This window comes from Megalops cyprinoides, chromosome 11, assembly GCF_013368585.1.
Source record: "Megalops cyprinoides isolate fMegCyp1 chromosome 11, fMegCyp1.pri, whole genome shotgun sequence".
In the NCBI taxonomy this organism is placed as follows: domain Eukaryota; kingdom Metazoa; phylum Chordata; class Actinopteri; order Elopiformes; family Megalopidae; genus Megalops; species Megalops cyprinoides.
This window is the reverse complement of record NC_050593.1, coordinates 17,142,636-17,168,813: the sequence shown is the minus strand read 5'-3', so window position 1 is coordinate 17,168,813 and position 26,178 is coordinate 17,142,636. Positions and strand designations below refer to the sequence as shown.

Genomic DNA, 26,178 nt, shown 5'->3' with positions numbered 1-26,178 from the left:
TCCCTCAGAACACAAATGGAAAAAAGCAGCAGACAGCACAGGGATCACAAATCCAAGGAGAGTGACAATGGGAGTGAGTGCACCCTCCAGGACAGTACGTATAGAGGCATCCTCCTCTGCATGTAATAGGCTTGGAGTTTGTTTCCTCAAAACAAAACAGGAACCATCCCCAGGGCCTGCGAGGTGAGGGAGGTATAAAATAATGAACTTGCGCGTGAACGCGTCAGACTTTAAAGTCACCCCGCTTCCTTTAACCCTGGACCTCTTTCTGGGTAGAGACGGAGGGAATGTCTCGCTGGGGTGCAATGGCAGCGGTTTGGCGAGGCCGCTCAGGAACCAGTCCCACGAAGCGGTGTACGGTGACGAGGCGGGGCTCCTGACACCGCCGTGCAGCTCCGCCCTGGCCGCGGACGCCGCCGGCGCAAAGAACTGGGCGGCGCTGCTCATAATGGCGGTCATCGCGCTGACCGTCACCGGCAACATCCTGGTCATCATGGCCGTGTCCCTGGAGAAGAAGCTGCAGAACGCCACCAACTATTTCTTGATGTCACTGGCCGTGGCTGACATGCTGCTGGGGTTCCTGGTCATGCCTGTATCCATGGTGACCATCCTGTATGGTGAGTGCTGCCATGTTCTGGGGCACCTGATGAGTGGGGCACAGTAATGCTGGGATGGAGCGTTTGATTGTGTGAGCAGCAGTGATGGGGGTGAGGGTGGAAGTGTGTGTTGGTTGGAGGTGGGGGGAGGGGGGGTTACAGGGTTACATGGGATGTTGAGATCAGCTGAAGGGTTGCGAGTAATTAGATCATATCTCGATAAAATAATAGATAATATCTAAAACATTAACACTCTTAAATATGAGATTTTTAAAACATCAGAGCCACCCTCTGAATCCAGGTCCATCTGATACCTGCACCTCACCTACACAAAGACTCAGAGAGAGACAGAGAGAGAGAGCACGAGTGAGCTGGGAGTTTTGTGTCTTGTGTATTGTGCCACACAGATTTATAGTTTCTCACTGCTGTAATTGTGTCAAGTCCTCTGTTGTAGCAGCACACACTTCTACAGAGGTCTTTCTCTGTTCATGCATTCTTTTAGAAAGGCATTCATTCCCGCACTCTCTTGTAGTGTTGCTTCAGATAACTTCAACATGGTGCTTCAAATATGTAACTGCATTTCACTCCCTTTATTAATGGTTAGCTTTTACCACAAACTAGAGCCAAATTGCATTAAAAAGACTGTAGTGGGGAATCTAATCCAGAGACATTTTGCTGATCCAGATTCAGCTGCTGTATCAGAAACAGAGATAATCAAAAAGGAATACCTTGCTTACATAAAACATTCTCTCAAATAATAGTCTGAAAATGCACAGAGAATTTTTGAGAATAATGTGTTAGCTGGGAATAGTCTCGATGTCACCTGACACGTACCCCTATGCGTAAGGGGATGAGTTGCGTAATGGTCAAGACTGAGACATCACTTCTTAGAGTCTGTGATACCACCCCCCACAGGTGTCTCCACAAGAGACCCCTCTATTTGCACAGCAGGGAAGAAACGTGTGTTACACACCTTCCAAACTCTGTTGGGAATTCAACTGGTTCATTTATGAAAGCAGCACATTTTACACTGTGTTTTCACGGCAGAGTCCTGCATAGTGTTACGGTGCGGGTTTTGTGGGCTGGGCTGTGAGGCTGAATGGATGTTTACGCTGCGAGGGTGAAAATCAGCTAGTGGCAAGTCAGAAATCACGCCGAGCTGGGCAATCACGCAGAAGGGAAGGGAAGTCACGTGGAAGCAGCAGATGCGGTGTGGAAAGATACCACTGATTATAATGGAACGCAATTGTACTGCAATTTTAAACCCTACAGAAATTACCCACTGGTGTAGAATGCATGTCATGAGACATTATGGCTTACATGGCTGTGAAGTCTATTGGTCCACATAAGGGATGTTCTCATATCTCCACTCCAGCTATGTAGGGTTGGGGTCTAAAAGTGATAGAACTGAAAAATGCAAGACCTCAGCAATATAAAAGGAGGGTATGTAATTAAATCCTCTTGTGTAACATCCCAAGACTACTCAAATCTTGACAGGATCTTTTTTTCCTTTATTACACAAAAATCAAACAATAACTCCTCCTACAACCCCTCTGCTAGCTGCTTCTATTGTCTACCGTACAGCGACAAGTAGCCATCAACTATATCCCTGCAAAGCTGTTTTGTGACAATGTCCTTTGAAAAAAGTGTGATACAAATAAAATTGAACCAAACTGAATAATACCACACTTCATTTAATATGCATTACTAAAAGTACAAAAAACTAGGAAAGTGCTAAAAACCGTTTTCACTGTCTGGTTCTACCAGGAGTGGCAACTTCAGTTGAAACTACAATGTGCATGAATTGGTCCATGTTCATGGAACTCACAAGCATATTTAGGTGCAGTGTGAATTAACCCTCTGTGTGCTTTTTTCTCAACTCTTTTTTCTGTACTTTTTGAGGTACGCCGTATGATCCAATACACTGTAAAAACAGAGGAATGTTCAAAGAGGACTGAGTTCCATCAGCAGGGTTGAAGCAGAACTTGAAGGAAGGCAGAAAAAATCTTATGGTACAGGTCATCCAACACTTGGGCACCATAGACCTGAAAAATGAGGACATTTTCCCTCTCTCTTGCGATTGAACACCACTAGTGACACACTGGAGCCTACGGTGTGTGCGATGTCTTCCTGCTCTGCTTTATTGGCTGGCCTGTAGCCTCTTTATGTTTTATTTACTACGCTTCTCAGAGACTCACATGGTAGACGCAAACACATACATTTACAGAGATTCCTTTCAAAGCCTGCACATACAGTATGAACACAATATTTTTTTTTAGTAAAAATGCTTTCAAATTTTTGGGTTAGAAAAAAATATTTTCTTGATTTTCCTTACATTTATGTTTTCTTTAATACTCTCTAAATTAGTTTCTTCTTTCAATTTAGGTACTATGTCAATTCTGAAATAAAACACGTAAGAATAACATTATCATATAAGAAAGTAAAGATCTCACATCAGGCTAACTCATCTGGTAAATTCTCTGATCTCACTGTGGAGAGAGAAATTTTAACAGGAATCAGAAGATATTCCCAAGTGCTGCTGAACTTGAAACTGTGATAAATCTGATCTCAGACATCAAATATTATCTTAAAATCACACGTAGCAGAAAGGTCTGAATCCCCGAGGGTACAGTAGTAGCTATGCTAAAGAATATAAAAGTTCCTATAACCAGACAAAAGATTAGGAAAAGGAAGAATTTAAGTCAATTTGCAAAGTGAATGGAAAAGCAAAAGCAATCCTCCTCCTGCTTAACTCAAAATCCCCACTCAGCTCCCTGTGGAGTCGACCTGAAAACAACAGGGCAACGTTTTTCACCGAGTTGGAGAAAAAAAAAAACATTTCGTCTGCTTAGGAAGATAATGAGAGTCCCTCGCTTGAAGCCACAAGGCATTTAATTTCCTAATGAATTTTTCTGCATACATTTTCTTAAAAAGTTACATACTTTGTGCTTATTTGGTCTCTGGAGTCACGAGGGACAGAGTTATTTGCTTCTGAGACTGTGCTTACACAGTGCACCTTTGGCTTTACTTTACTACTGCCATATCTGAAAGAATGACCATGATGATGGCAATAATAAACTGATCAGATTTATAGACTTACAGACTTTACAGACTCTTAGTGCCACAGCATTCATTCACGCCACTCCTCAGTTACTGCCTCGTTGATTATGTTTACTTACATGGGATGTCTCCCCATTAAATCTCCTTTGTGAGGTGATTTTTCACATCTAAGTATCTGACTGCTCCAAACCCATCTAGTGCTCTGGTGATGTCACAGAGAAGCTTTTCCTTTCACACAGTTTGGTCCAGCAGCCTTTGCTGCTGCCTTACATGTAACCTGTGACAGCTCGACACTGCGGACATTGAACAAGGGGTGGAGACATTCAGGGCAACAGAGTACTGCCATACGAAGCAATGACTATCCATTAGATTTACTGTAGCCATAGCAAGTAATATCTTACAGTAGACACAGTGAATACACATAAAAACTGTAATGACAGGTTTGTGTGATCAGGTAATGAGGAGTTGAAGTATATAACCCCCCCCCCCCCCCCCAGTTAAGTGTCCCTTTCAGAATCTATACCCACAACCCCAGGGTCTAGTGCCCACACCATTATAAAGTGGGGTCCAGACACCTCTCCACAATCATAAGAGCAACTGTCTTTAATTTATTACATTACATTCATTTAAGGGGTCAATACAAAAATAAACAGTTTTGAGAACTTCAACTGATTTCATCTGACAAAGACCACAGGTAGAAGTTATTTGTTCAACTTAATAAGATCCAGCAACGCTTTCTCTCAGCCATTTCTTACCATCCATTGTTTGATGGGAGCATTCATACTGAAAAAGAGTATTCCTGATAGCAAAGAGGGAGCAATCAGAAGGATGACTCCTCAGCTCAACAACACAGTAATCCCACTCAATAACTCATTTCACATCATTACACATTGTGAAAACTGGCCTACAACAAGTACTCCATCATCAGGGACATAACATGCACCTTTGAAAATGTGTCTAAATAAAGTAATTCATTGGGAAATATAATCCTGCTCAATCACCAACAAAAAATAATGTGTTTATTCAACCAGGAAGGCATTCTTTTCAGTTACAAAGTCCATATTTATCCATACCCGTTACTAAATAGATACGAAAAACACATAAAACTACATAAAAGTACACACTGGATTCTTTTCCACTGAAAATGCATTTTACCCATCTGAGGTGTTAACTACTAGTTGTTAAAACTTGACTAGTTGTCAAAGATTTACAGGGTTTCATTTTTTTAAAATAAAATATGAAGTCATTCTTCCCCCAACACCTGCATGCTTAATACCAAATTAAAAATGCATTAATGACCGTCTCATTCATTAAGCATTGATGAAGTGCAGCGACCGGTTGTGTTAGTTAAAGCAGGGCTTGTTGTGATAATATCTCCTGCGCTCAGAGGGAAAGGAGAGGAGTGCAGCTCGTTTGTGTTGGGCATCTTTCCTCCTCGGTCTCTATCCGTCTCACACTCGCATGCTGCGTCTCCCTCGCGTGCTCTCACTTTTCCCTCTCACTTCTCTCATCCCTAGGAACACTCCACACTCCACCCCTTTGCTGGAGACAGAGAGCAATCTCTGAACGCTGAAAAGCTGAGACTTATCTCTTGAAGTGCATTTGCTTTTCAGCTACTGCCCTGAGCCCTGATATGTGCATACAGTACATATAGAAGATAGATAGATAGATGATAAAGGCTTTTAATGCAGACAAAGCCCTGACTTTCCATCGAGAGGCCACTGCCGAATACCCCAATAAAGAACACTGCACAGGATTTAATACATACTACAGGCAGAATGAACTAGGCAGAGATGAATGAGAGTGTTATTTCTCTTCTACATTACGTTACATTATTTTCATTTAGCAGGTGCTCTTATCTAGGGTGACTCACATACAGTAAGTTACAGTTTTATCCATTTATACAGCTGGATATTTACTGAGGCAACTGTGGGTTCACATTGTGTAGTTCTTATCTGTGGGTACTCCTAATGCGATATGTTCCATGGCTTGGGTTATTTCTGAGCAAAATGCAACGTGTGATATTTATACCCTGCTATTATTCTGACTTTCAAAGGAAAGGAGACTGAGATACTGTATCTCTTAAAACAGAAGATCTATGCAACATCATGGTATTGTAAAGAGAATGCCATTAATCCTCTTTGTCCTTTACAATAATTCACTGAGCCAGTGTATTTCTGGTGCCTGTATACTGCTCCTCGCATACAGTGTGCAAATGGTTGGTTTGAGTGACTACAGCTATCACTTATTCAACCCTTTCTAGCTTCCTTACCTTTACATCTCAGTGTGTGATTTGTTGTGAACAGGATATGACAACATTGATCTCAGTCTTTCAGGCAATATATCACTTCCAGGTGATATATGGTCACCTCAACCTCAACTCAATAACAGATTTACTTCTTCTCCCATCTCTGAGATTTTCAAAAATCATTCTTTTGTGCTTTTGATCTTTACTGATTATTAATCATTATTAATTATTATAGTTTAGATGATTATACATGCTTTCCATTTTGTTGTGGCCCAGAGCACTACATGTCGAAGCATTCAGCTAGGTGAATGCATTCCTTTGATACAACTGGATACAGCCGGTGGCTATTTTTCACACTGCAGGTCCACAGGCAGGGCAGGGCCTGATTGGGGAATGGGCACGTCCCCACTGATGTCACTAAGGAGCTACCCTCGCACCTCATGGGCGGTCGGAAGACACCGCAGCAGAGAAATGAGGGGACCCTGCAGACATACCCACCCTTGCCCCTGGCAGAATAAAGCCAGTTTGTGTTGTTGCTGTGGGCTCGCTGTCGGTGTTGGCTGACGACATGGGTGGGCTCAAGCCCAGGCAGTGGGCCTCAGTCTACACTTGGAGGAAGCACTTCAGCTGACTGAGCCACTCGGGAGCCCATTAAGAATCACTTTGTGCTCTCAACATGCAATACAATACTCAGTGAAGTGCAATGGTACATAATATGAATCTCAAATCTCACATTACTTGCTATAGCACCAATCATGCAAAAATATTAAAACAAAGACTGAAGGAGACAGAAAACAAATATGAATTGATAAAGCACCTACTGTATGACTGAAGTGGCACTTGTCACATTGGACGTATTTGTGATTAAACAGTGACTGTGCCACTCGGAGACACTTATAGAGACATGGAAAACAATCTGGTCAAATTATTCATTTTTGTTTGAAAAAATGTAGTTAACAACACTGACTGCATCATGACATTGCAGCCAACGCAGCACCAGGGATTCACCTGATGACACTTCAATATAATTAACACTTTTATTTTTCTATGCAAAATACTGCATGCAGATACTGAACATTCAAATATGTACTAGCTAAGGACATTCTTCAATTAAAGGGAATAAGGTTATTCAAAGCATAAACATTTTAAATGAATAAAGTAATTTTATCCAATTATAAAAGTCTGGTCTTTAAGAATCAAACCATTCTATATATGTACACCGATGAGCCAAAACATTATGACCACCTGCCTAATGCGCTGTTGGTCCTCTGTGTGCCGCCAAAACAGCGCCGACCCACCGAGGCATGGACTCTACAAGACCCCTGAAGGTGTCCTGTGGTATCTGGCACCAAAACATCAGCAGCAGATCCTTCAAGTCCTGTAAGTTGCGAAGTGGAGCTGCCATGGATTTGACTTGTCGGTCCAGCACATCCAACAGATGCTCAATCGGATTGAGATCTGGAGAAATTGGAGGCCAGGGCAACACCTTGAACACTTCATCATGTTCCTCAAATCATTCCCGGACAATGTGTGCAGTGTGGCAGGGCGCGTTATCCTGCTGAAAGAGGCCACTGCCATCAGGGAATACCATTGCCATGAAGGGGTGTACCTGGTCTGCAACGATGTTTAGGTAGGTGGCACGTGTCAAATTGATGTCCACATGAATGGCCGGACCCAGGGTTTCCCAACAGAACATTGCCCAGAGCATCACACTCCCTCTACTGGCTTGTCGTCTTCCCACAGTGCATCCTGGTGCCATCAGTCCCCCAGGTAAAAGGCGCACACGTGCATGGCCAACCACTTGATCTAAAAGAAAACAGGACTCATCGGACCAGGCGACCTTCTTCCACTGCTCCAAGGTCCAGTTCCGACGCTTGCGTGCTCATTGTAGGTGCTTTTGGTAGTGGACAGGAGTCATCATGGGCACTCTGACAGGTCTGCGGCTACGCAGCCCCATACGCAGCAGGGTGCAATGCACTGTGTGTTGTGACACATTCCTCCCATAACCATCATTAAAATTTTCCGTGACTTTAGACCTTCTGTCTGCTCGGACCAGACGGGATAGCCATCGTTGCCCTCGCGCATCGATGAGCCATGGGCGCCCAACAACCTGTCGCCGGTTTGTGGTACTCTGCTGTACCACTGCTGACCAGGAGCACTCCACAAGCCTTGCCATTTCAGAGATGTTCTGACCCAGTTGTCTGGCCATAACAATTTAGCCCTTGTCAAAGTCGCTCAGGTCGTTACTCCTGCCCATTTCTCCTGCATCCAACACGTTGACTACGAGAACTGATTGTTCGCATACCATCTACTCTACCCAGACCTTGACATGTTGATCATCTCCAAACATCTTGTTTGGAGATGATCAACGTTATTTGGTTCACCTGTGAGTGGTTATAATGTCTTGGCTCATCGGTGTACATATATATTCTCTCCTCTTAATATACAATATGTGTATATATTATAATCAGAATACAATATGTAAAATATGTATTATTATTTATGGACAACTATTTGACCATAGTTACTCATAGTTGCCCTGACAGGACATACAGCAATGGATATTAAATGTCTGAGCCAGTACAGACAGTGAAGCAGAAATCAAAGGAAGCCTGCGTCATTCTGCACATGATTAAAGCCAATGTGATTAATCTTTTATTGTGTATCACATCTGATGCTTGAGCACATGCAATGTGTTTCAGTGGAAGCCTGGAGGTTTTTCTCTAAAAGCGCTGCACAAGAAAACCTGAGGCTGCTCATTGCCTCAGGCATCAGTACTGTAACGGGCAGAGGTCCTTTGTACTTGCTCTTTTTAAAAATGTAACATACACATATTACAACAATAAATACAACATTATGGAATATATTGCAGTGTTTTGACATATTGAATAAATTAGAATGAATATTTTATTTACTACAGCTTAAACGTTTCATGTGGAGCAATGTGATGTAAAGACAAGTCTCCATTTTTGAGTATGTTGGTGTGCTTTTTAAAGCAGATGAACTTTTTGTCAGTGATGAAAATCTGGGCATGCGTATGGATTGTTTCAGACTTAACTTCTTGTATTGCTTTCATATCATTTGATCTCAGGTTCAGACACATGAATAAATTCTACAGTGAATGTTTTATATTTATTTGAGACCTTTTACAAGACTTTTTACTTTTAAAGGTACACAGACTGATTCAATCCAACCACAGAGCTGTTTTGTGTTTGAAGAATCTGGCATGATTGACTTGATTTTGGCATGGCACATTTTGCAAAGGGCATGGCTCTTGTCGATCCCCTTAGTGCCTTCTTTATTGTGGAAGGCAAAATGAGCCTACATTTCAGCTCTGTGCGCCACAGGAGCTGGGGTAACTCTTTCAGATTCAGCCATCGGTGGTAACATTACTAGTCAGCTAGGTTTGCTAATGCTAACGCAACTTCCTGTTGCAGTTTACGTTGTTGCGTTGGAGTGGAAGAGTCAAATGGCTGAAGATAGATTACAACACTGCTATCTGGCGGTTGGGGTTTTAAACACAAAATGAACCACTGTCTGCCACAAAACTTTGCATGTAAACTATAAATTAAAAATCGATACAGTTTTTTGAGAATCAATACAGTATCACAACACAAAACACTTACTGAACTGTGAAACCAAACAACTCTTTCAGTTCACATCAATGGGTTCAGTTCAAACACCAAACTGTCTTACTGTATGGTGTTTTAACTGTACTGTCTTAATACCTTATTGCCTTTTCTTGGCAAGTTTTATATTTATATCAGCTGATTTATGTTTTTGACATCCACTGGATTCAGGATTGTGTATAACAACAGGTAAATTTAATAAGGATCTTTCAGTTTTTGCAAATTAAGAAATCATACTCAGTTGTTTTAAATCAGAAAAATCCTTTATTAAAAATTCATGCTTCTACAGTAACAACTGTGGCTTTAATAATAGGAATCCATGATGCGCCTCATGGACATGAATCTCATGTTCGGGTATCCCATGTCTCTGAAGTTCCTGTACTCCCCAGGCCTCATGTACCACATCCTGCCTCTGTAGTGGGGCTGCTCGTAGAACAGCCAGTGGCCGTCCATCACATGGCAGGAATGGCACTCAGACATGCGGTAACGGTCCATGATGGAGTCACAGTCATCCATGCACTCGTACATCTGACCACCAAAGTTCTCCCTCTCATACATCCTCATCCTGTAGTTTCCTCTGTACTGTTGGTGAACAAAAATCACAGAAGCACCATTAACACACAAGCCAAAGGGCTGGAACTAAAATATAGATCAGAAGGTCCCTGAGGAGGAACAGTCACTACACTGATCATAATTTCATTTTTGAACAATACTTTCTACAGTCTTAGGAAAGCATTTTTGTGAATTTACAAATGCTTGGGATTTGTTTAATATTAGAAATGCTACAGTTACAGGGCAGAAAAAGTTGGTGGATTTCTGTCAGTAAAGGATTCAAACTCACCATGGGGATCATACGGCAGGAGCGGATTCCGTCGAACATGCCCCAGCGAGAGTAGTCAGAGTACTCGCCCCTCCTCAGGAAGTACTGGTTCCCCATGTAGTTGGAGCGGTCATAAACCATCCAGCATCCGCTCTCCACCCTGCAGGAGTTGCAGCGGCTCAGGTAGGAGCTGAAATCGGCACAGTCGCTGCTACACTCATAGTGGCGACCGCCAAAGTTCCTTTCCTCGTAGAAAGTGATCTGGAAGAAAGCAAAGAATTTTGATAACCACTTCAGCAAACTCTGACATATTTAATCCAACAAAGCGTCTATGTATAAGACATTTCTTTGATCTGTCTGCCCTCTTTTTAATCTAGATTTTGTGGCAATGAAGAAATTAAGCAACTGGAGCTAACAGCTAACCACTGTGTAGTTTTATGAGATGACAGTATTGAAGCACCTAGGTCTTGCAGCCTTTTACTCTGTAACTCCCCTAAGCTCATCTTACCCTGCTCATGGTGATAGCTGATCCAGGAGAGATCCGATTGGAGAGCTGTGCTGCTATCCCACTGGTCCAGACGCTGCTTTTATACCAAGCTTAGAGCCCAAAAGCTGCTGTGGCACCATTGTCTGAAAGGTCCTGACTCATCAGTGCAGTAGTGCACTTTTCTTTTTGTCATGGCAGACACTGCAGTACAGTAAAGGGTTATTATATCCCATTACCATACTGTCCTCTTTGCAGTCTGGAACCATGGAAAATTCTGTGGGTGTCAAACAGTTTAGAAAAAAATGTACTAAACATGCTTTTTTGATTATGGATAACATAGAACGGCCTTGGTGAGACAATTCATACCATTTGCCTATCTGGCAAATTATGAACTAAGAACATTTTAAGTGAGAAATGCTGGCTGAAAATCAATTCAGCAAATGATGTATAATTATTAATATTGATCCCTGTTATTTCTGTCTTCTGTGAATACACACACTTGTGTAGTCTTGATGACATTCATATTCATCATACAAGAAAATGCAACACACTATGATCATGAAGAAACTGGTCAAAACTAATCAATCTAATTTGATATCACACTCATAAAACAATTGTCAGAGGGCTTCATAGATCATGTTTCAAAATTTACATTAAGAATCTAAGATATATCTTATATTGTAAGATATAAAATATGTTACTGGAATACTGGATTTGACATATTTGTATCTGCTGTTCTTTTACAGTAATAAAAGTTATTGGATCTGTATTAGAAGGGTTCAAGGTTCTTCTGTAAGTTATTGCTATTCATTAGACCACATTATTGGCATTGGGCATTGGCCTCAGTTTAAGGTACTGTACGTTTATCCCATAAACATACATTACAAATAGGCAACTTGCCCTATATTCACAGACAACATAACTTTAGTAAATTAACAACTCAACATTAATAACACTAATTCTAAGTAACAAAAGTTCGCAATGTTTGAGCCAGTGACACCAGTAATTGTGGTATGTGGCTAATATAGTTATAGAAAAATAGGCAATAAGTTGCAATCTGCAGAGCAGACCCATTTCTTATCATAAAAGATAAGCACACATTTTTTGATGATGAGCTGATAAAAATACAGTTTAAACAAAAATAAAGTCAGATGACCATGCAATGTTTGAGACATTTAGATAAATGCAGGTAGGTGCTTCTTGGTTCACCTACCTGCGGATGAGCACAGGTGCTCTGGTACCAGTTTCTGACTCCCCCTTGTGGTGAGGAAGCATCTCCATACTGTCATCTGGTTGGCGGTGTCACAGGTATAAAGTGCTAATGTGGAAAACACTGCCATGATGAGTGCTTTCTTAACATGCACAGACATACATCGATGAGCCAAAACATTATGACCACTCACAGGTGAACCGAATAACGTTGATCATCTCCAACAAGAGCACATGTCAAGGTCTGGGTAGATGAGATGGTAAGCGAACAATCAGTTCTCGTAGTCAACGTCTTGGATGCAGGAGGAATGGGCAGGAGTAAAGACCTGAGCGACTTTGACAAGGGCTAAATTGTTACGGCCAGATGACTGGGTCAGAGCATCTCTGAAATGGCAAGGCTTGTGGAGTGCTCATGGTCAGCAGTGGTGAGTACCTACTGACAGTGGTCCGAGGAGGGACAAACCACAAACCGGCGACAGGTTGCTGGGCGCCCAAGGCTCATCGATGTGCGAGGGCAACGAAGGCTATACTGTCTGGTCAGAGCCGACAGAAGGTCTAAAGTCACAGAAAATTTTAATGATGGTTACGGGAGGAATGTGTCACAACACACAATGCATTGCACCCTGCTGCTTAGCTGCAGACCTGTCAGAGTGCCCATGATGACCCCTGTCCACTGTCAAAAGTGCCTACAATGGGCACGCAAGCATCGGAACTGGACCTTGGAGCAGTGGAAGAAGGTTGCCTGGTCCGATGAGTCCCGTTTTCTTTTAGATCACATGGATGGCTGTGCACGTGTGCGCCTTTTACCTGGGGGACTGATGGCACCAGGATGCACTGTGGGAAGACGACAAGCCAGTAGAGGGAGTGTGATGCTCTGGGCAATGTTCTGTTGGGAAACCCTGGGTCCGGCCATTCATGTGGACATCAATTTGACACGTGCCACCTACCTAAACATCGTTGCAGACCAGGTACACCCCTTCACCCCAATGGTATTCCCTGATGGCAGTGGCCTCTTTGAGCAAGATAACGCGCCCTGCCACACTGCACACATTGTTCGGGAAAGATTTAAGGAACATGATGAAGTGTTCAAGGTGTTGCCCTGACCTCCAAATTCTCCAGATCTCAATCCGATTGAGCATCTGTTGGATGTGCTGGACCGACAAGTCAAATCCATGGCAGCTCCACTTCGCAACTTACAGGACTTGAAGGATCTGCTGCTAATATTTTGGTGCCAGATACCACAGGACACCTTCAGGGGTCTTGTAGGGTCCATGCCTCGGTGGGTCGGCGCTGTTTTGGCGGCACACAGAGGACCAACAGCATATTAGGCAGGTGGTCATAACGTTTTGGCTCATTGGTGTATATATATTAAGCAGAGCCCACTGTATTACAAATATAGAAGAAATTCTTTGCAGGCTGATTTAACTGTTTTAGTCAAGGAATTGTTGATGAAACAACAGCACACTATAGAGTTGTATTTACTCGTGTACACCTCAAAAGCTTTGGGAATGCAATGCATCAATATACAATAATAATCGGTGTCTTTTGTCAGAGCTGAATAGACTGTGGAAAAAACCCTTTTATTTTTTTCAAGCTCCAAGACTGATGACCTTGCCAATACTCACATTGAAATGTTCAACCTCCCAACAGTAATTCAGTGAGGCTTTGTTTGTTTCCCCCCCTCCAGCTATTCAAACAAAGCATTCAAATAATGTAACCTAACTTTTCTTTACACCTTTCCACATGTGTTTCTTCTTCTCTTGTAATGGAGTTAAAGTTTTGAAAATTAAAAAAAATTGAAAATGTAGATAGTATCATTTTAGAATGACTTAAGTGATAATTCTCTCAAGCTTGCTTGTCGTAAATGACATGAATTAGCAGCTATTGTTCTGCTGCTAAATGTACACTCCTGTTCATTCATTGATTATCTGTGACGTCAAACTATGTTTAACCAACTAAGTGTCCTGTCATTAACTGTGAGGCTGGCAGCATGTAGGAATGAATTGATGGATGGGCTACACTCGTCCACTCATAGGCAGGTCAGTTCAAATCAACTGTTTTGCTCCTTCCCTACTGTCTTTGTTGCCACTGGCAATGCACGCTTCCTTTCATACACCAAAATAAGCAGCGTGTTAAAAGGAAAAAAAGTCTGCAGCTTACATCATTAATGTAATGACATGACCTTGAATAACCCCAGTAAAATAACTCCAAAGTGACCCTTTACTGCCGTCTGGCTGAATTTCAGACAGACAAAGATGACGGTTTCTGAACATTAATGAGCACCGTCCTTCTGCTCCCCGATTCTGCCGGAGGTGGGGCGTAACAATGACACCGCCTCAGCAGAGCTGACTCACCTTACTGCTTAAGTTTAATATTTGAACTTTATCACATGTCCTATCAGGATGCCTTGCCATAAAGCTCCCAGGCTAAGGTATTTACCAGTCTTCACAGCACAACATCATCACATTGAACCAGTCCCAGACTGAACTTCACAGTCCATCTGGGACTGGTTAACCATGGCATGCATTCTGATGATGATTCCAGCTCAGTCACAGCTAGCCACAAGAGCAGCATCACAAGTTTGATTTAAAGGATTATGTAGCATCAATTGCATGAATACATCAAGCGAGGTGATTTTATTAAACTCTACCTGGAGGAGTGCTAATCTTAGAAAGGTGCTCTTTATGTGTCCTCATGTCCTCGTCTCTATACTTGCTTTACGTCAGTGGCCTCTCTGAATGATTGACGAATTACGTACCTCCTTGTCCCACAGGATACAGCTGGCCATTGCCTCCCACACTCTGCCCCATCTGGATCTACCTGGATGTCCTCTTCTCCACAGCATCCATCATGCACCTATGCGCTATCTCGCTGGACCGCTACATCGCCATCCGGAATCCCATACACCACAGCCGCTTCAACTCAAGGACTAAAGCCTTCATGAAGATCATGGCTGTCTGGACCATCTCTGTGGGTAAGAGGGAAGTCAGTGACAATGAATCTATGACTATTCCCATAGGAAGGTCTCTGTTAGTAGCATGACAAAGTTGCTGTTTTGCCAGTTCCACGTGTATGGTGTGAATGTGACAAGACCAAAGTTTGACCATGCTAGTAGGTTAGTGGCGAGTGGGTCACAGGGAATGACACACAGGTTCCCTTGTTCTTCAGTTTTGCTTCGACCATAATCATTTATCACCAAGGACTCTGGTCACACTAAGCAAGTATTATATCATTTAATCCTACAAGATCACTTACTCAACCTGTCTTACGAATACTGTTATTACCTGGGTACTTATTTTAAAGCCACTTATTTAATGCATATAGTTATTTATAGCTGGGTGAAATTTTCTCATATGAGTCCAGGATTGTTGGGTCTAAGCTACGGACACTTCATTGCGTTATACTGACTTAAAGTAAACTCAAAAAGTAAAAGAGAACAGGTAGGTGCCGATACAATAGTTTATGGCACAACTCTCTGTGGGCAGAAAAAATACCATTCAAACTAATGACGTGTGTCTAAAAAACCTGCTAAAGGTTATTTTCTTTCACTGCATGTAATCAATACAGATTACACCCCTTAGACTCACTCAAATGAGTTTAATCATGCATGGAACCTAGTTACCGGTAATACAAAATAACATCTTTCATACTGCAAACCATTTGATATATTTCTGTATATAAGCAGCTACAACTTGTGTAATGAAATCATGACTCATAAAACTACATGATCCTTGCAAATTTCACTCCCCTGAAATCTGTCCTCTTGCTATTTGCTTAGACACCACATAACACAAATGAACCCATGAATGAAATGCATGATAATTAAGTGAAGTGAAGAGCAACGACAGTTCAAGAACCAGTTATCTGAAACAAACAATTACTGTGTGAAGACATAATTCAAATACCAAAACCATTTAGAGAAAATGAACATGAAAACCATGAAAACAAATCATTTTTATCTCCTCTAAGACAGCGATGTTATGTTAAATCCCACTCCCTCTTCTGATATCACTATGTGGCAAAGGGTCCGTATACGTTTACTGTATGACTGCCTCTGTTGTCAGTTCCTCATTAGGACTCATCAGCTGTCATGGGTCTAAAGCTGACAGGCAGTTTTCTCCACCTCTTCTGTCCTGACCAATCATCCCAGAGTGTCACTCTAATTCTATAGCTCTCAAGACACTGTAAACGACGTACATCTTTGAACATCAGAAACATCAAATATTAGCGGGAAATGAAAATGAAAAACCTACACTAAAGAGTTGCAAGCTAATCTTGTAATCATTAATTAAGGTTGTTAGCTTTCTTAGGAAAAAAGTGGCAATCTTATTATGAAAAGGCCCACTTTTGTTTCATCTGAGCATGCAGGTATAAAACCTAATAACCCCAAGTCCTTGAAAAATGGAACCAGAAACCAACGAATTGGTAGCGTGAGAAATTACAGCTTTCATAATTGCAGACGCATCTGGCCTTTTTACTGCCTTGCAATTACAGTCATTCTCCCATAATGACAGGCCTGGCTGCTTGGATTGGCAGCGTGGAAAATGGCTAGATTTATTTCTGTATATTGGAAGGCAATAGAAACCTAATATGAGGGATATTGAATTACCGAAGTAGGAGAATTATGGGCCTGAAGATTGATTTTGAATGGAGCCAAGCATGAGGGCTTCCTCTGCTTCACCTCCTCACTCACTGTCAATCTCTCTCCCTCCCTTTCCAATTCTATAGGGATTTCCATGCCTATCCCGGTCTTTGGCCTCCAGGACAACTCCAAGGTCTTTAAGGATGGCAGCTGTTTTCTCACGGATGACAGCTTCGTCCTGGTGGGCTCCTTTGTGGCCTTCTTCATCCCCTTGACCATCATGATGGTCACTTACTTTCTGACCATCAGCTCCCTCCAGAATGAGGCTACAGTGTGCTTGGACCAGCTAGTGCCCAAGCCCAAGTGGGCTGCACCCTTTAACTTTCTGCCCCCAGGTGCCCTGTCCTCGGAGAAGCTCTTTTTCCGCCGGTCGCTTAGCGGCAGTGAGGCGGGGCCAGCGTTCGGCCGGAGGACCATGCAGTCCATCAGCAACGAGCAGAAGGCCTCCAAGGTGCTGGGCATCGTCTTCTTCCTGTTCGTGATCATGTGGTGCCCCTTCTTCATCACCAACGTGCTGGCCGTCATCTGCAAGGACGCCTGCGATCCGCACGTCACAGAGGGCCTGATGAACGTGTTCGTGTGGGTGGGGTACCTGTCGTCTGCCGTCAACCCGCTGGTCTACACGCTCTTCAACAAGACCTACCGCTCGGCCTTCTCTCGCTACATGCAGTGCCGCTACAAGGAGCAGAAGAAGCCGCTGCAGCTGATCCTGGTCAACACCATCCCGCCACTGGCATACAGCTCCACTCAGCTGCCCCTTGGTGACATCGCCCCCGTGAAACACAGCAGCCACACTACAGGAGGACAGGACTGCTCGGCGGCAAATCTGGGGACGAACAAGCTGAATTCCAGAGCAACAAAGGGTGGCAATGAGAACACCAGCTGTGTATGAAGGGAATCTGAATTTTCAGCTTTTTTGCCATTCTGCTCTCATTTATTAATACTGTACATGGCTTTGTGCATCTCTGTCATTCATGTTTTAAATGATAATCACTTCAGTCTTTTTCATTTTGGTGTTGCGTGCGTTCTTCTGTGTTCATGTTGTTTCAAACACCTGTGATACTTTTTTTATTTTTCCCCTGAGGGAGCAAAGAAAATGGAGAGCCAGCCAAAAAGCAAACTGACACAGGCCCAGATGGTTCAGTGAAGGAAGTTGAGATGCATATGGAGATCATTTGCTGTAAACTCTCTCTAAATGAAGATCTGCAATTTCCAGATTCTCAATTGTAAGGTGCCAGCTTTGTTGCTTCAAACCTTTCCCTGGACACACACTTTTGCGATATTACTGTGACATTTTGAGACTGTTGAGTTGCCCAAGTTTCTGAGTGCATTAGTATCCAGAGTAGTAGTTGCTCTTAGAACTGGTCTTTGATGTTACCACGATCAAATTCATTATTGTGTTGTTTAACATCAACTGTCACCAAAGACTGAATGATGTCTAACATAGACAGAAGTGAATCTAGGCTAAAATGAACTTCACATGAGGATTTTCAACCTTTCAAATTCAGCCCGGTTTGAGGAGCCTGTTGTTCATTCTCACTGTTTGATGTGTTCTGCACACACTTGCTGCCTTCCAGCATGTTTCCACAGCCTCTCAGAGCCAGCCAGCAAACAGCATCAATGCCATGCAAAACAGATCTATACGTCTTCATTTCACAAATAGCTTTCCTTGCCACAGACTCCTGATTTTCATGACCCAGGGCTTGATTTGGCATTCATTCGCTCTGTCCATATGTTGCCAACAGACCGAGTCATTACAAAAAAAAAAAAAAAAGAGCTGACTTTCATCTGATTGCCGCTGGCACACAGAGGGCACCTCAGTCAGTTCTGTCCAACTTCACCCATTATTTCGGGGGTCACTTTCAGTTGCCCGAGGGACCAGATAATGAGTAAGAGGTGATGAAAATAAATGAGTCTCGGTTTCTAAATTGAGCAAAATCCATGGCGCTGAAGGGTCTGGTTTTACAATTTGTACCTGGCCTCACAGACAAAGCAGCTCTTTGGGAGTAAGGGAGGTCTCCTCTGGGCTGTACTACAGGCTTGCAGAGACAGCAGCTCTGTAGTATTGAACTGTACTGACTCATGAGGAAGAGACAAGATCTTTTTAATACTCCTGCTGACTTCAAATGAAAGGCTGGAAAACTGACACTGGAAGATAAAAATCATTTTGCTGTTTTTTTCTCCAAGTATCAGGAGTTACATCTCTTTTCAAAATAATCACAGATTGATAACGGAGCACTTTGTCCCTAACTTTGACCAAGGACATGCAGCAAGCAGTGTATTTTCCTGGTATTTTTCTGATCCATGTTCTGCAGTGGCAGCCTGTAAGTGGGTTGCCGCTTGGCAGCCTTGGGGCCTTGCTCCAGGTGTATAAAATAATTCAGTCATTCTCATTACATGATGGAATGGTTGTTAACTGTTGATATGCGTGTCGTTTATTTTTCACATCAGTGCAGGCAGAAGGCCTGTGTATGTGAGTGTGTGGGCAGGCTTTTGTGTTCATAACATGAAATCAAAATCTGCCTGCAAAGGTTCAGATGATGATACTGCCACTCTCTGGCCACTGGCAAACACACACACACACACACACACGTGCACACACCACCTATGGCTCACAAAGAGGATTTTGATTGCAATTATAATCGATTACAAAAGGCGTCACCCCACAGACAGCTTCAGGCAGCTCAAGCGTAATTCTGCTCGCGCACAAATTATCTCCAACCTGGCAGGTATGGGTCAGCATGGCTAGAAAAGGAGCCAGGCGGGTTGATGATGATTGGTGTGTGAAGCCCGTTTGTGTTTGTAAAGCTGGTGTGAAAGCTGTCTGCATCACGGCATTTAGCAAAGCTCTTTGAACTTTTCTCCGTGAAATGCCAGCATCCCCGGCTGCCGGGGTTAGTGCGGATGCAATGAATCGGGAGGAGAGAGCGGTTCATTACGGACGGGAGGGGGTGTGACTGTCACCTCACAGGACCATCAGTGTTACACCGTTCTTTAATCTCCTGCAAACACCCATCTTTCATCTGCTTTTTTTGTTTTCCCACTTAAGCTGCCCCTTTTAATCAGCCATAAATAATTTAGATATGCCACAATCTCCAATATTCATAATTTATTCCTCTGTCATTATCCACTGTATTTTTAGACCTGTGTGACACATTAGAACAGGAATTGGTGGCAGGCTAACCTGACTAAATGTCAGAAGATATCCTGTCCTAAGGAATTTACATGGAAATAATGAATATTTAAAATGATATTACCATATTTTCTTAAGACACCATATTTTCATTTTAAAAATGAAAAACAGCCTATGTTAGCTGTCATTAGGTATTGTTAAGAGACAGCAAACCGAAAACACACTGCCCTAGAAAACATTATAAAGCAATTTTATCTTGGATCACAGTCATTAAAGCCCTGGACTGGATTGAGGGAGGGCAGTTTTAATTAGAGTGTGAAGGAGACATGGAAAAGGACACCAGTGTTACCTGATAAAAAGAGCAGCCTCTTATTTCCCTCCCTCTGACTAACATCTGTAATTAAAGGCGTGCTCTTTCAGGGCAGCCTGCAGCAGGAATATTAATAGGCACCATGCTCAAACAATACTGTCAAAATGAGGCCTCAAACACTTGTAAAATCCACCCTTTCAGGCCTATTTTCCCCTTAATACTACACTGTTCACTCTCAGAGATCCAAGCCCAACTAAATCAGCACATCATGGTCAGAGACTGTAAATGTAATATCACTGTAACCACTTTACAAGATGTGTGCATCGCCACATCATTACCTTCTGAGGAGCCTGCAGATAAAACAAGGGCTTTTTTTTTTTACATCAATAGGTAAACCGGTATGTGAGAGAGGGGGAAGCTGCACTCAGTTCTTAAGGCTGCAGTTTAAACCTAGATCATTTTGCTTCTCTCATGTTCATTCCTGACTCCCCAAGTTACACTCACTCTCCAGTTCTCCCATTTTCCATTTGGTTTCATCATTTCCATGCAGCTGTCAATTTCTGCCAATTCATTCATCAAAATAATACTAATAAAACAAATAACATAGTTGTTAATTCTGCTTTAAATTCTTGGCTAATTTGTTAGGCTTTAGCTCAGCTAACACAAAGACCACAGAGAGATCTTACATCCCAGTGATGCATTTTTGTGTCGTTTTGTCTCTGACAAGTTCCCATCTCCCCTTCATCAATAACATCAAAACCTCAATGAGTATTATTACACTTGAATGTTGCACACCACGTGATTTGTTACACACATGTCTCTATTTGTGACTTACTCACACCCTGACATGCCACCATGGCATGTCACAATTCTAATTTCGGCTGAATAGCTTTGAATCCCCCTTCTCACTGTTATTACTCACCACAGTGCTCTATCTGAACCAACTATATTCATTTTTTCTCTCTCTCTCTCTCTCTCTCTCTCTCTCTCTCTCTCTCTCACACACACACACACACACACACACACACACACACAGAGTTGTCACTTCCTGCATCAACTATTCAGTGTTGCTAATTAACCAGTTGGATGTTAACTCCCTGGCTCATTCTCTCTTCTTCTCCTCTCTCTCTACTGTTCTCTTGCCCTTCTGTTTTATCTGGACATCCTTGCACTGTGTCTTCCCATCAGCTATTGCTGTCTGTTCGGGTGGCTGCCCTGAACTTTTCCCGTTTGTGAAAATTAGCTTTCGGTGCTCTTTTTGAACATTGGAGCAGCCAGAACTTTTTTTTTTTTTTTAAGAAAGCGCTGTCAGAAGTGTTACTAATGAAAATAATTTCTGTAGTTAATTAATACATTGCAGTTGTGTTAAAATAACCTTACTTGACAGTCTGAACTTGTGATAATGTTATAAAAATCCAGTGGTCTTTAGTTTGGTATTAAAATAAAATTTTAAAATATTCTTAGAGCTATAAAATCTGAATGATTTCACTTTATTTCAAACAATCTTCAGATTCTTCAAAGGATTATAATAGTGTCAATTCCTGTGTGACCAACACAAAAGATGAAAAGGCATTCTCATCACCTCAGCAATTGCTTAGATTTTACTCTACCCACATGAGAAAATCTGCAAACAGTTTTATAAAAGTCCTTTCTTCAATGTGCATGCTATGCACAACAATGGAACCCAAATTTTAAACATACATTATGCTCCTCTGAAGTCTACATCAAATCCTGGTACAGTGTCTCAGATCCAAAACAAGCTGTCCCTCAAACTCCCATTTTAACTCCCAACAGCTCTGCCAGCAAATTTCACATGCAAAACATGCCCCGCATTCTACATCTGCTGTTGTTACTGCCTCCAGTCCACAAGGTTGTCTATTTGGCAGCATGTGGTGGAAAAGATGAACATGATCATAACGTTTATGAAAGCAGTGGGCTTGAATGTGTCTGCGTAAACATTAGCTGATCATGTTATTTCACAAAGTGTTTCCTTATATGCTGAATCTGTTTGGATTCTTCATGCACCTCAACGAACCATCACACCAAGTGTGTCCCCCTGCTTAATCTAGCAGGCCTCACTGAGGCTCGGCTGGGTCAGAGGGCTAGTGATTATAGCGGTTGTCGAATGCTAAAAGCATACAAGTTCAGACCCCTGCTACCAGCGCAAACTACTTATCAGCCCTTTGATCTAAAGTGCCTGTCACCTCTGTTGATCGCAGGGGGTTGTAAAAGTATGGCAGACTGGTAGTTTTTATCTTAACAGCAAAAGCATAATGCTCTAATGATCCGTGAAATATAGAGCCCATGCTGCTGCACCGGGGAGGGTTGCTTCCCTCCGAGTACAGCATGAAGAGTGACCATTGGTTTATCTGGTGTCTGCCTCTTGATTTGTGGGGTGAGAGGGAAATGAGAAGAGACCATCATTCCTCACTTAATGGCATGGAGTAAAACAGGGCTGCAACATCAGTTCAGCTTGGTTCATCATCTACATCAATTAATGACCTAAGATGCTGGAGCAATCTGAAGCCACTGCTTCACACGGAGGGAGAACAAATGAGGGTAACATGCTATTGACTCGAAAAAAACTGGAGACGGGCAAATCTCATGCGGGCTTTTAACGAATTCCAAGTTATGAACAAAAAAGCCAAGTTGAAAGTTCGCTTTCAAAACAGCACACCACATGCTAACAGATAGAAAGGGCGCGTCTTTTGCCGTTTTTACGCTTATAGAACGTCCCCAAACATAAATAAAAAGCACCAGTATAAAAAAAAAAAAAAAAAAACTTCAACAAAGTTGAATCGAAAAGGGTCCGCTCAAAATGCACAATACAAACACATCGTGCCTTACCACGCTTACTGCATTCGTCATGTCCGCAAAACGGTCGGCTACATGCATGACATATATAGCTAGGTAGCTACTTGGTCATAACAGATGGATGTTGGTCTTACTATCAATACATCCTAGAAATCTGCATCGTTTCCTCTCTAGTACTGTCCTCCCCAAGGGTTGGAAGAGGACAGCGAGGGCCTCAGTATTTGTGCAACCTAGCTAATGCATCGTGCACTTGTCTGTTGTGTGACTGCAATTGCAAATGCATAACGTTTTATATTAATATATTTTCTATGCCGCCTGGGTAAGTTTAGGTGTTAACTTATGTATGGTGTTTGTTTTACACTCGCTAGCCGAAGAAATTAGGTGCAACGCTATGATTAAAAGCAGTGTGAAGTTCGGCTTCCATGCACACAAATTGTATCTTTATACTTACACAGCTTGGCGCAGCTATGGCTCCCTGCAGTGCGCAATGCGCACCTGATTGCGGTTGCGGCAGATTAGATGGAAATTTGCCAGCAAAACGTACAGCTTGCTTAACTGCTTCCAAGCTCTGTGATGTTTTAAGTATTCTAAAGTAACTTAATATCCAAAATTCCTCAGTTGCTTAAGATCCAACACAAGGCACAATCAGAGGTCTACAAACAGTCGAATAATTTAAATGTTAGATATTCATTTATTCATTCGTTATTTGATAATTCATGGCATATCTCTGACCCCAGGTTATATTTTCCAGATCTGAACTGAAATGCAGGATGAGGTCCTTTGTTGTAAGGGCTGTCTGGTAAGTTCACTTTGGTGATCCCTCTCATCCCTCAGTGATCCCTGTCTGTTGCATTTCTATGCGCACAGCTAACGTGTAGAGAGCATAAATTCATCAGCAAAGTCGGCTGTCAGCGCGCAGCCTCTGAGCGTGGGCTTGCATTTGTCGCTCCCAACACCAGCCCGCGTATGCAACGACTCATCTCTCTGTCACAAAATTAAAACAATCGTCTCTTTCATGAATTGGCTCTTAATCACAAGTCTTGTTTATTTTTATTACTCACCTGCTGAATCAACACTTCAGTTTGGCAAATCAGCTGCAGGCCCGTCCAAACAGTTACAGTTACAGTTAAACTCACTTGTTCAAAAAGGTCATGCTGTGTTAATATCTGAAATGTGCTGTCACCTGAATATTGAATGGGTTGAATTATTTAATATAAATTGTTTCAGTAAACTATTCTGAACAAACAAGTATTCTGATCAGTAAATTTGTTTCCAGATTGTCCAGGTTGTCCTCGTGGATACATACCTGAAGTTCTGAATTCCAGGGTCCAGACTTCAGACTGATGTAGTTACTGAGGACATGACTCACATGCTGTAAGAGAGAGGCTGTAATGACTGAAACCCCTGTGACGTCCCCACCAGACTCTCTGTACCCACCTGCATCCCAGTGCAGTGTGCCTAGGGTCAGAAGACCTTTAGTGGCTACCATGGGGTCTGACCAGTCTGTGTGCGAGGTAAGGAGAGGAGGCTGCTGATGGCACTACGTACATGTTAATATTATTGATAATCAACTGTCTTTGGGTATCTGTGTATTTAATAAGCCCGATGGTTTAAGCAGTGGGGCTGAACACTTCACCTTTGGGTGTAGAGATGGACTAAGGTCTGTATGGTCTTCTGCTGTTTTGAACTGGACTTGGTCCACCTGTTTTGTGCCAGGCCTATGATGCCACAGTGCTGGCAGGCTCCTAATCTGGCCTCCACCTGGAAATATTTATTGATCAGAGCCGTGATGGCCAGTTCCTGTCTGCCAGCCAGCTGCTTCCAGACAACCTGATAGTAGCCTGTACAGCGAGGAAGATTCCAGTAGCGTTCTGACTTCAGCAGGTGATTGCTGCCATCTGGTGGTTGAGTGAGGAAATGATCAAGGCCAGGCTTTGAACAGACAGCAATGCAGCACACATTCCAGCTCAAGATTGCTTGTCCACTGAGGCCTGTGACCAGTTGAAATTGTTACTGGAAATTCGCCTGAAAAATGGGAAAGGACTCAACAATGAAACAATGTATATCTCATGAATGGCAGCATTTAGTAATGAAAATGACCAAACCGTAAAGGAAAATTATCTCTATTATCTGGCTTCCATGCAGCCACAGTTGTGTCTTTATACTTACAGAAGTTGGCGCAGCTATGGCTCTAACACAAGTTTCATCCAGTAAATCCAGCAGGTTTCAGAAGGTGTTTGAACACGAGAGGTAAGATTCATTGCTGCACCATCACAGAAAACTGTATTTCACAGATCGTCATTACTGTGCACCTGACTAGTATTTCTTTACATTATATTATTGTCATTTAGCAGATACTCTTATCCAGAGCAATTTATATGAGTTACAATGTTACATATTTTCTATTTATATAACTGGATATTTACTGAGGCAATGTTAGGTTAAGTACGTTGCCCAAGGGTAGAGCAGCAGTGCCCTAGTAGGGAATCAAACCGTCAACCTTTCAGTTATGAACCCCACTCCTTACCACTGTGTTACACTGCCATCCCATCCACGGGGCAGCAGATTACCTTACCAGGGAAATTCATCAGTAAAACACACTATCTCAACCAGTACCTGAATACCTCAACATCTGAACGTGGCAAGGGTGTTATCAGGGTTTCTTATCAGTTTGTCACTACCATTCCTCATGGATTCTGTAGAGGAGATGGCACTGATTATGGAAAGGTGTGCCCAGAGCCCACATGTAAGCCTTCTACAGTAAGCAAATTGCTTTATGGGGCATGACCTGAGCCAGTTCCAGAGCTTTCCAAGGTGTTTCATTGAATTGAGTCCATTAATCATCAATCTATGCTCTCCTTTCCCAATGCTTTTATTAAATAAAGGTCAGTTACCTGTTTAAAGTGTCTGCCTTGAGTCTCTACTATGAAGCTGGCCTGTTTGTCTTCTTGTTCTTTAATCCAAGACATGGTTTGACTGGTTGTCCTGGAGTGTAGTCCATGACACTTCATGAGGGTGAACATATATGGGCTACATCAGTAATCAGGAGACTTTTGAGCTTTTTACAAATACAGCTTTACTGTCACAGCAATATTTATAATCTGTACAGTATCTACAGTCGTTAAGGCGATGGTTTGGACATGTCATGCAATTAAATCACAAAAGCTGTACAACAAATAGTCATATTCAGACAGCATAAGAAGTATACCAAAATGTTAAACTATGTTACA

General features: G+C 42.4%; 2 protein-coding genes across 4 annotated transcripts; one reads left to right on the top strand and one right to left on the bottom strand.

The window, feature by feature from the left end:
* The first annotated feature begins 202 nt into the window (after nucleotides 1-202).
* On the top strand, nucleotides 203-17,583 carry LOC118785888 (5-hydroxytryptamine receptor 2A-like). The gene is made up of 3 exons (XM_036540835.1): nucleotides 203-617; nucleotides 14,823-15,023; nucleotides 16,778-17,583. Exons 1-3 carry the CDS (start codon nucleotides 203-205, stop codon nucleotides 17,581-17,583), a joined length of 1,422 nt encoding a protein of 473 aa, XP_036396728.1.
* LOC118785526 (gamma-crystallin M3-like) lies at nucleotides 9,837-14,082 on the bottom strand. Of its 3 annotated transcripts, none has more exons than XM_036540243.1 (3): nucleotides 14,071-14,082; nucleotides 10,375-10,614; nucleotides 9,837-10,115 (listed from the first exon to the last, which is right to left on the bottom strand). In XM_036540243.1, exons 1-3 carry the CDS (start codon nucleotides 14,080-14,082, stop codon nucleotides 9,837-9,839), a joined length of 531 nt encoding a protein of 176 aa, XP_036396136.1. The 3 variants fall into 3 exon arrangements, with proteins under 3 accessions (XP_036396136.1, XP_036396134.1, XP_036396135.1); XM_036540241.1 differs by lacking the exon at nucleotides 14,071-14,082 and adding an exon at nucleotides 12,672-12,707; XM_036540242.1 differs by lacking the exon at nucleotides 14,071-14,082 and adding an exon at nucleotides 11,737-11,760.
* Nucleotides 17,584-26,178: the final 8,595 nt, after the last annotated feature.

Coding starts and splice junctions, on each gene's coding strand:
- LOC118785888 (XM_036540835.1), top strand. CDS start 203: ATGAACTTGCGCGTGAACGCGTCAGACTTTAAAGTCACCCCGCTTCCT. Junction 618..14,822: donor CATGGTGACCATCCTGTATG/GTGAGTGCTGCC, acceptor CTTGTCCCACAG/GATACAGCTGGCCATTGCCT. Junction 15,024..16,777: donor TGTCTGGACCATCTCTGTGG/GTAAGAGGGAAG, acceptor CCAATTCTATAG/GGATTTCCATGCCTATCCCG.
- LOC118785526 (XM_036540241.1), bottom strand. CDS start 12,707: ATGGGCACTCTGACAGGTCTGCAGCTAAGCAGCAGG. Junction 10,615..12,671: donor GTCTGCAGCTAAGCAGCAGG/GTGCAATGCATT, acceptor GCTTTCTTCCAG/ATCACTTTCTACGAGGAAAG. Junction 10,116..10,374: donor CCTGCCGTATGATCCCCATG/GTGAGTTTGAAT, acceptor GTTCACCAACAG/TACAGAGGAAACTACAGGAT.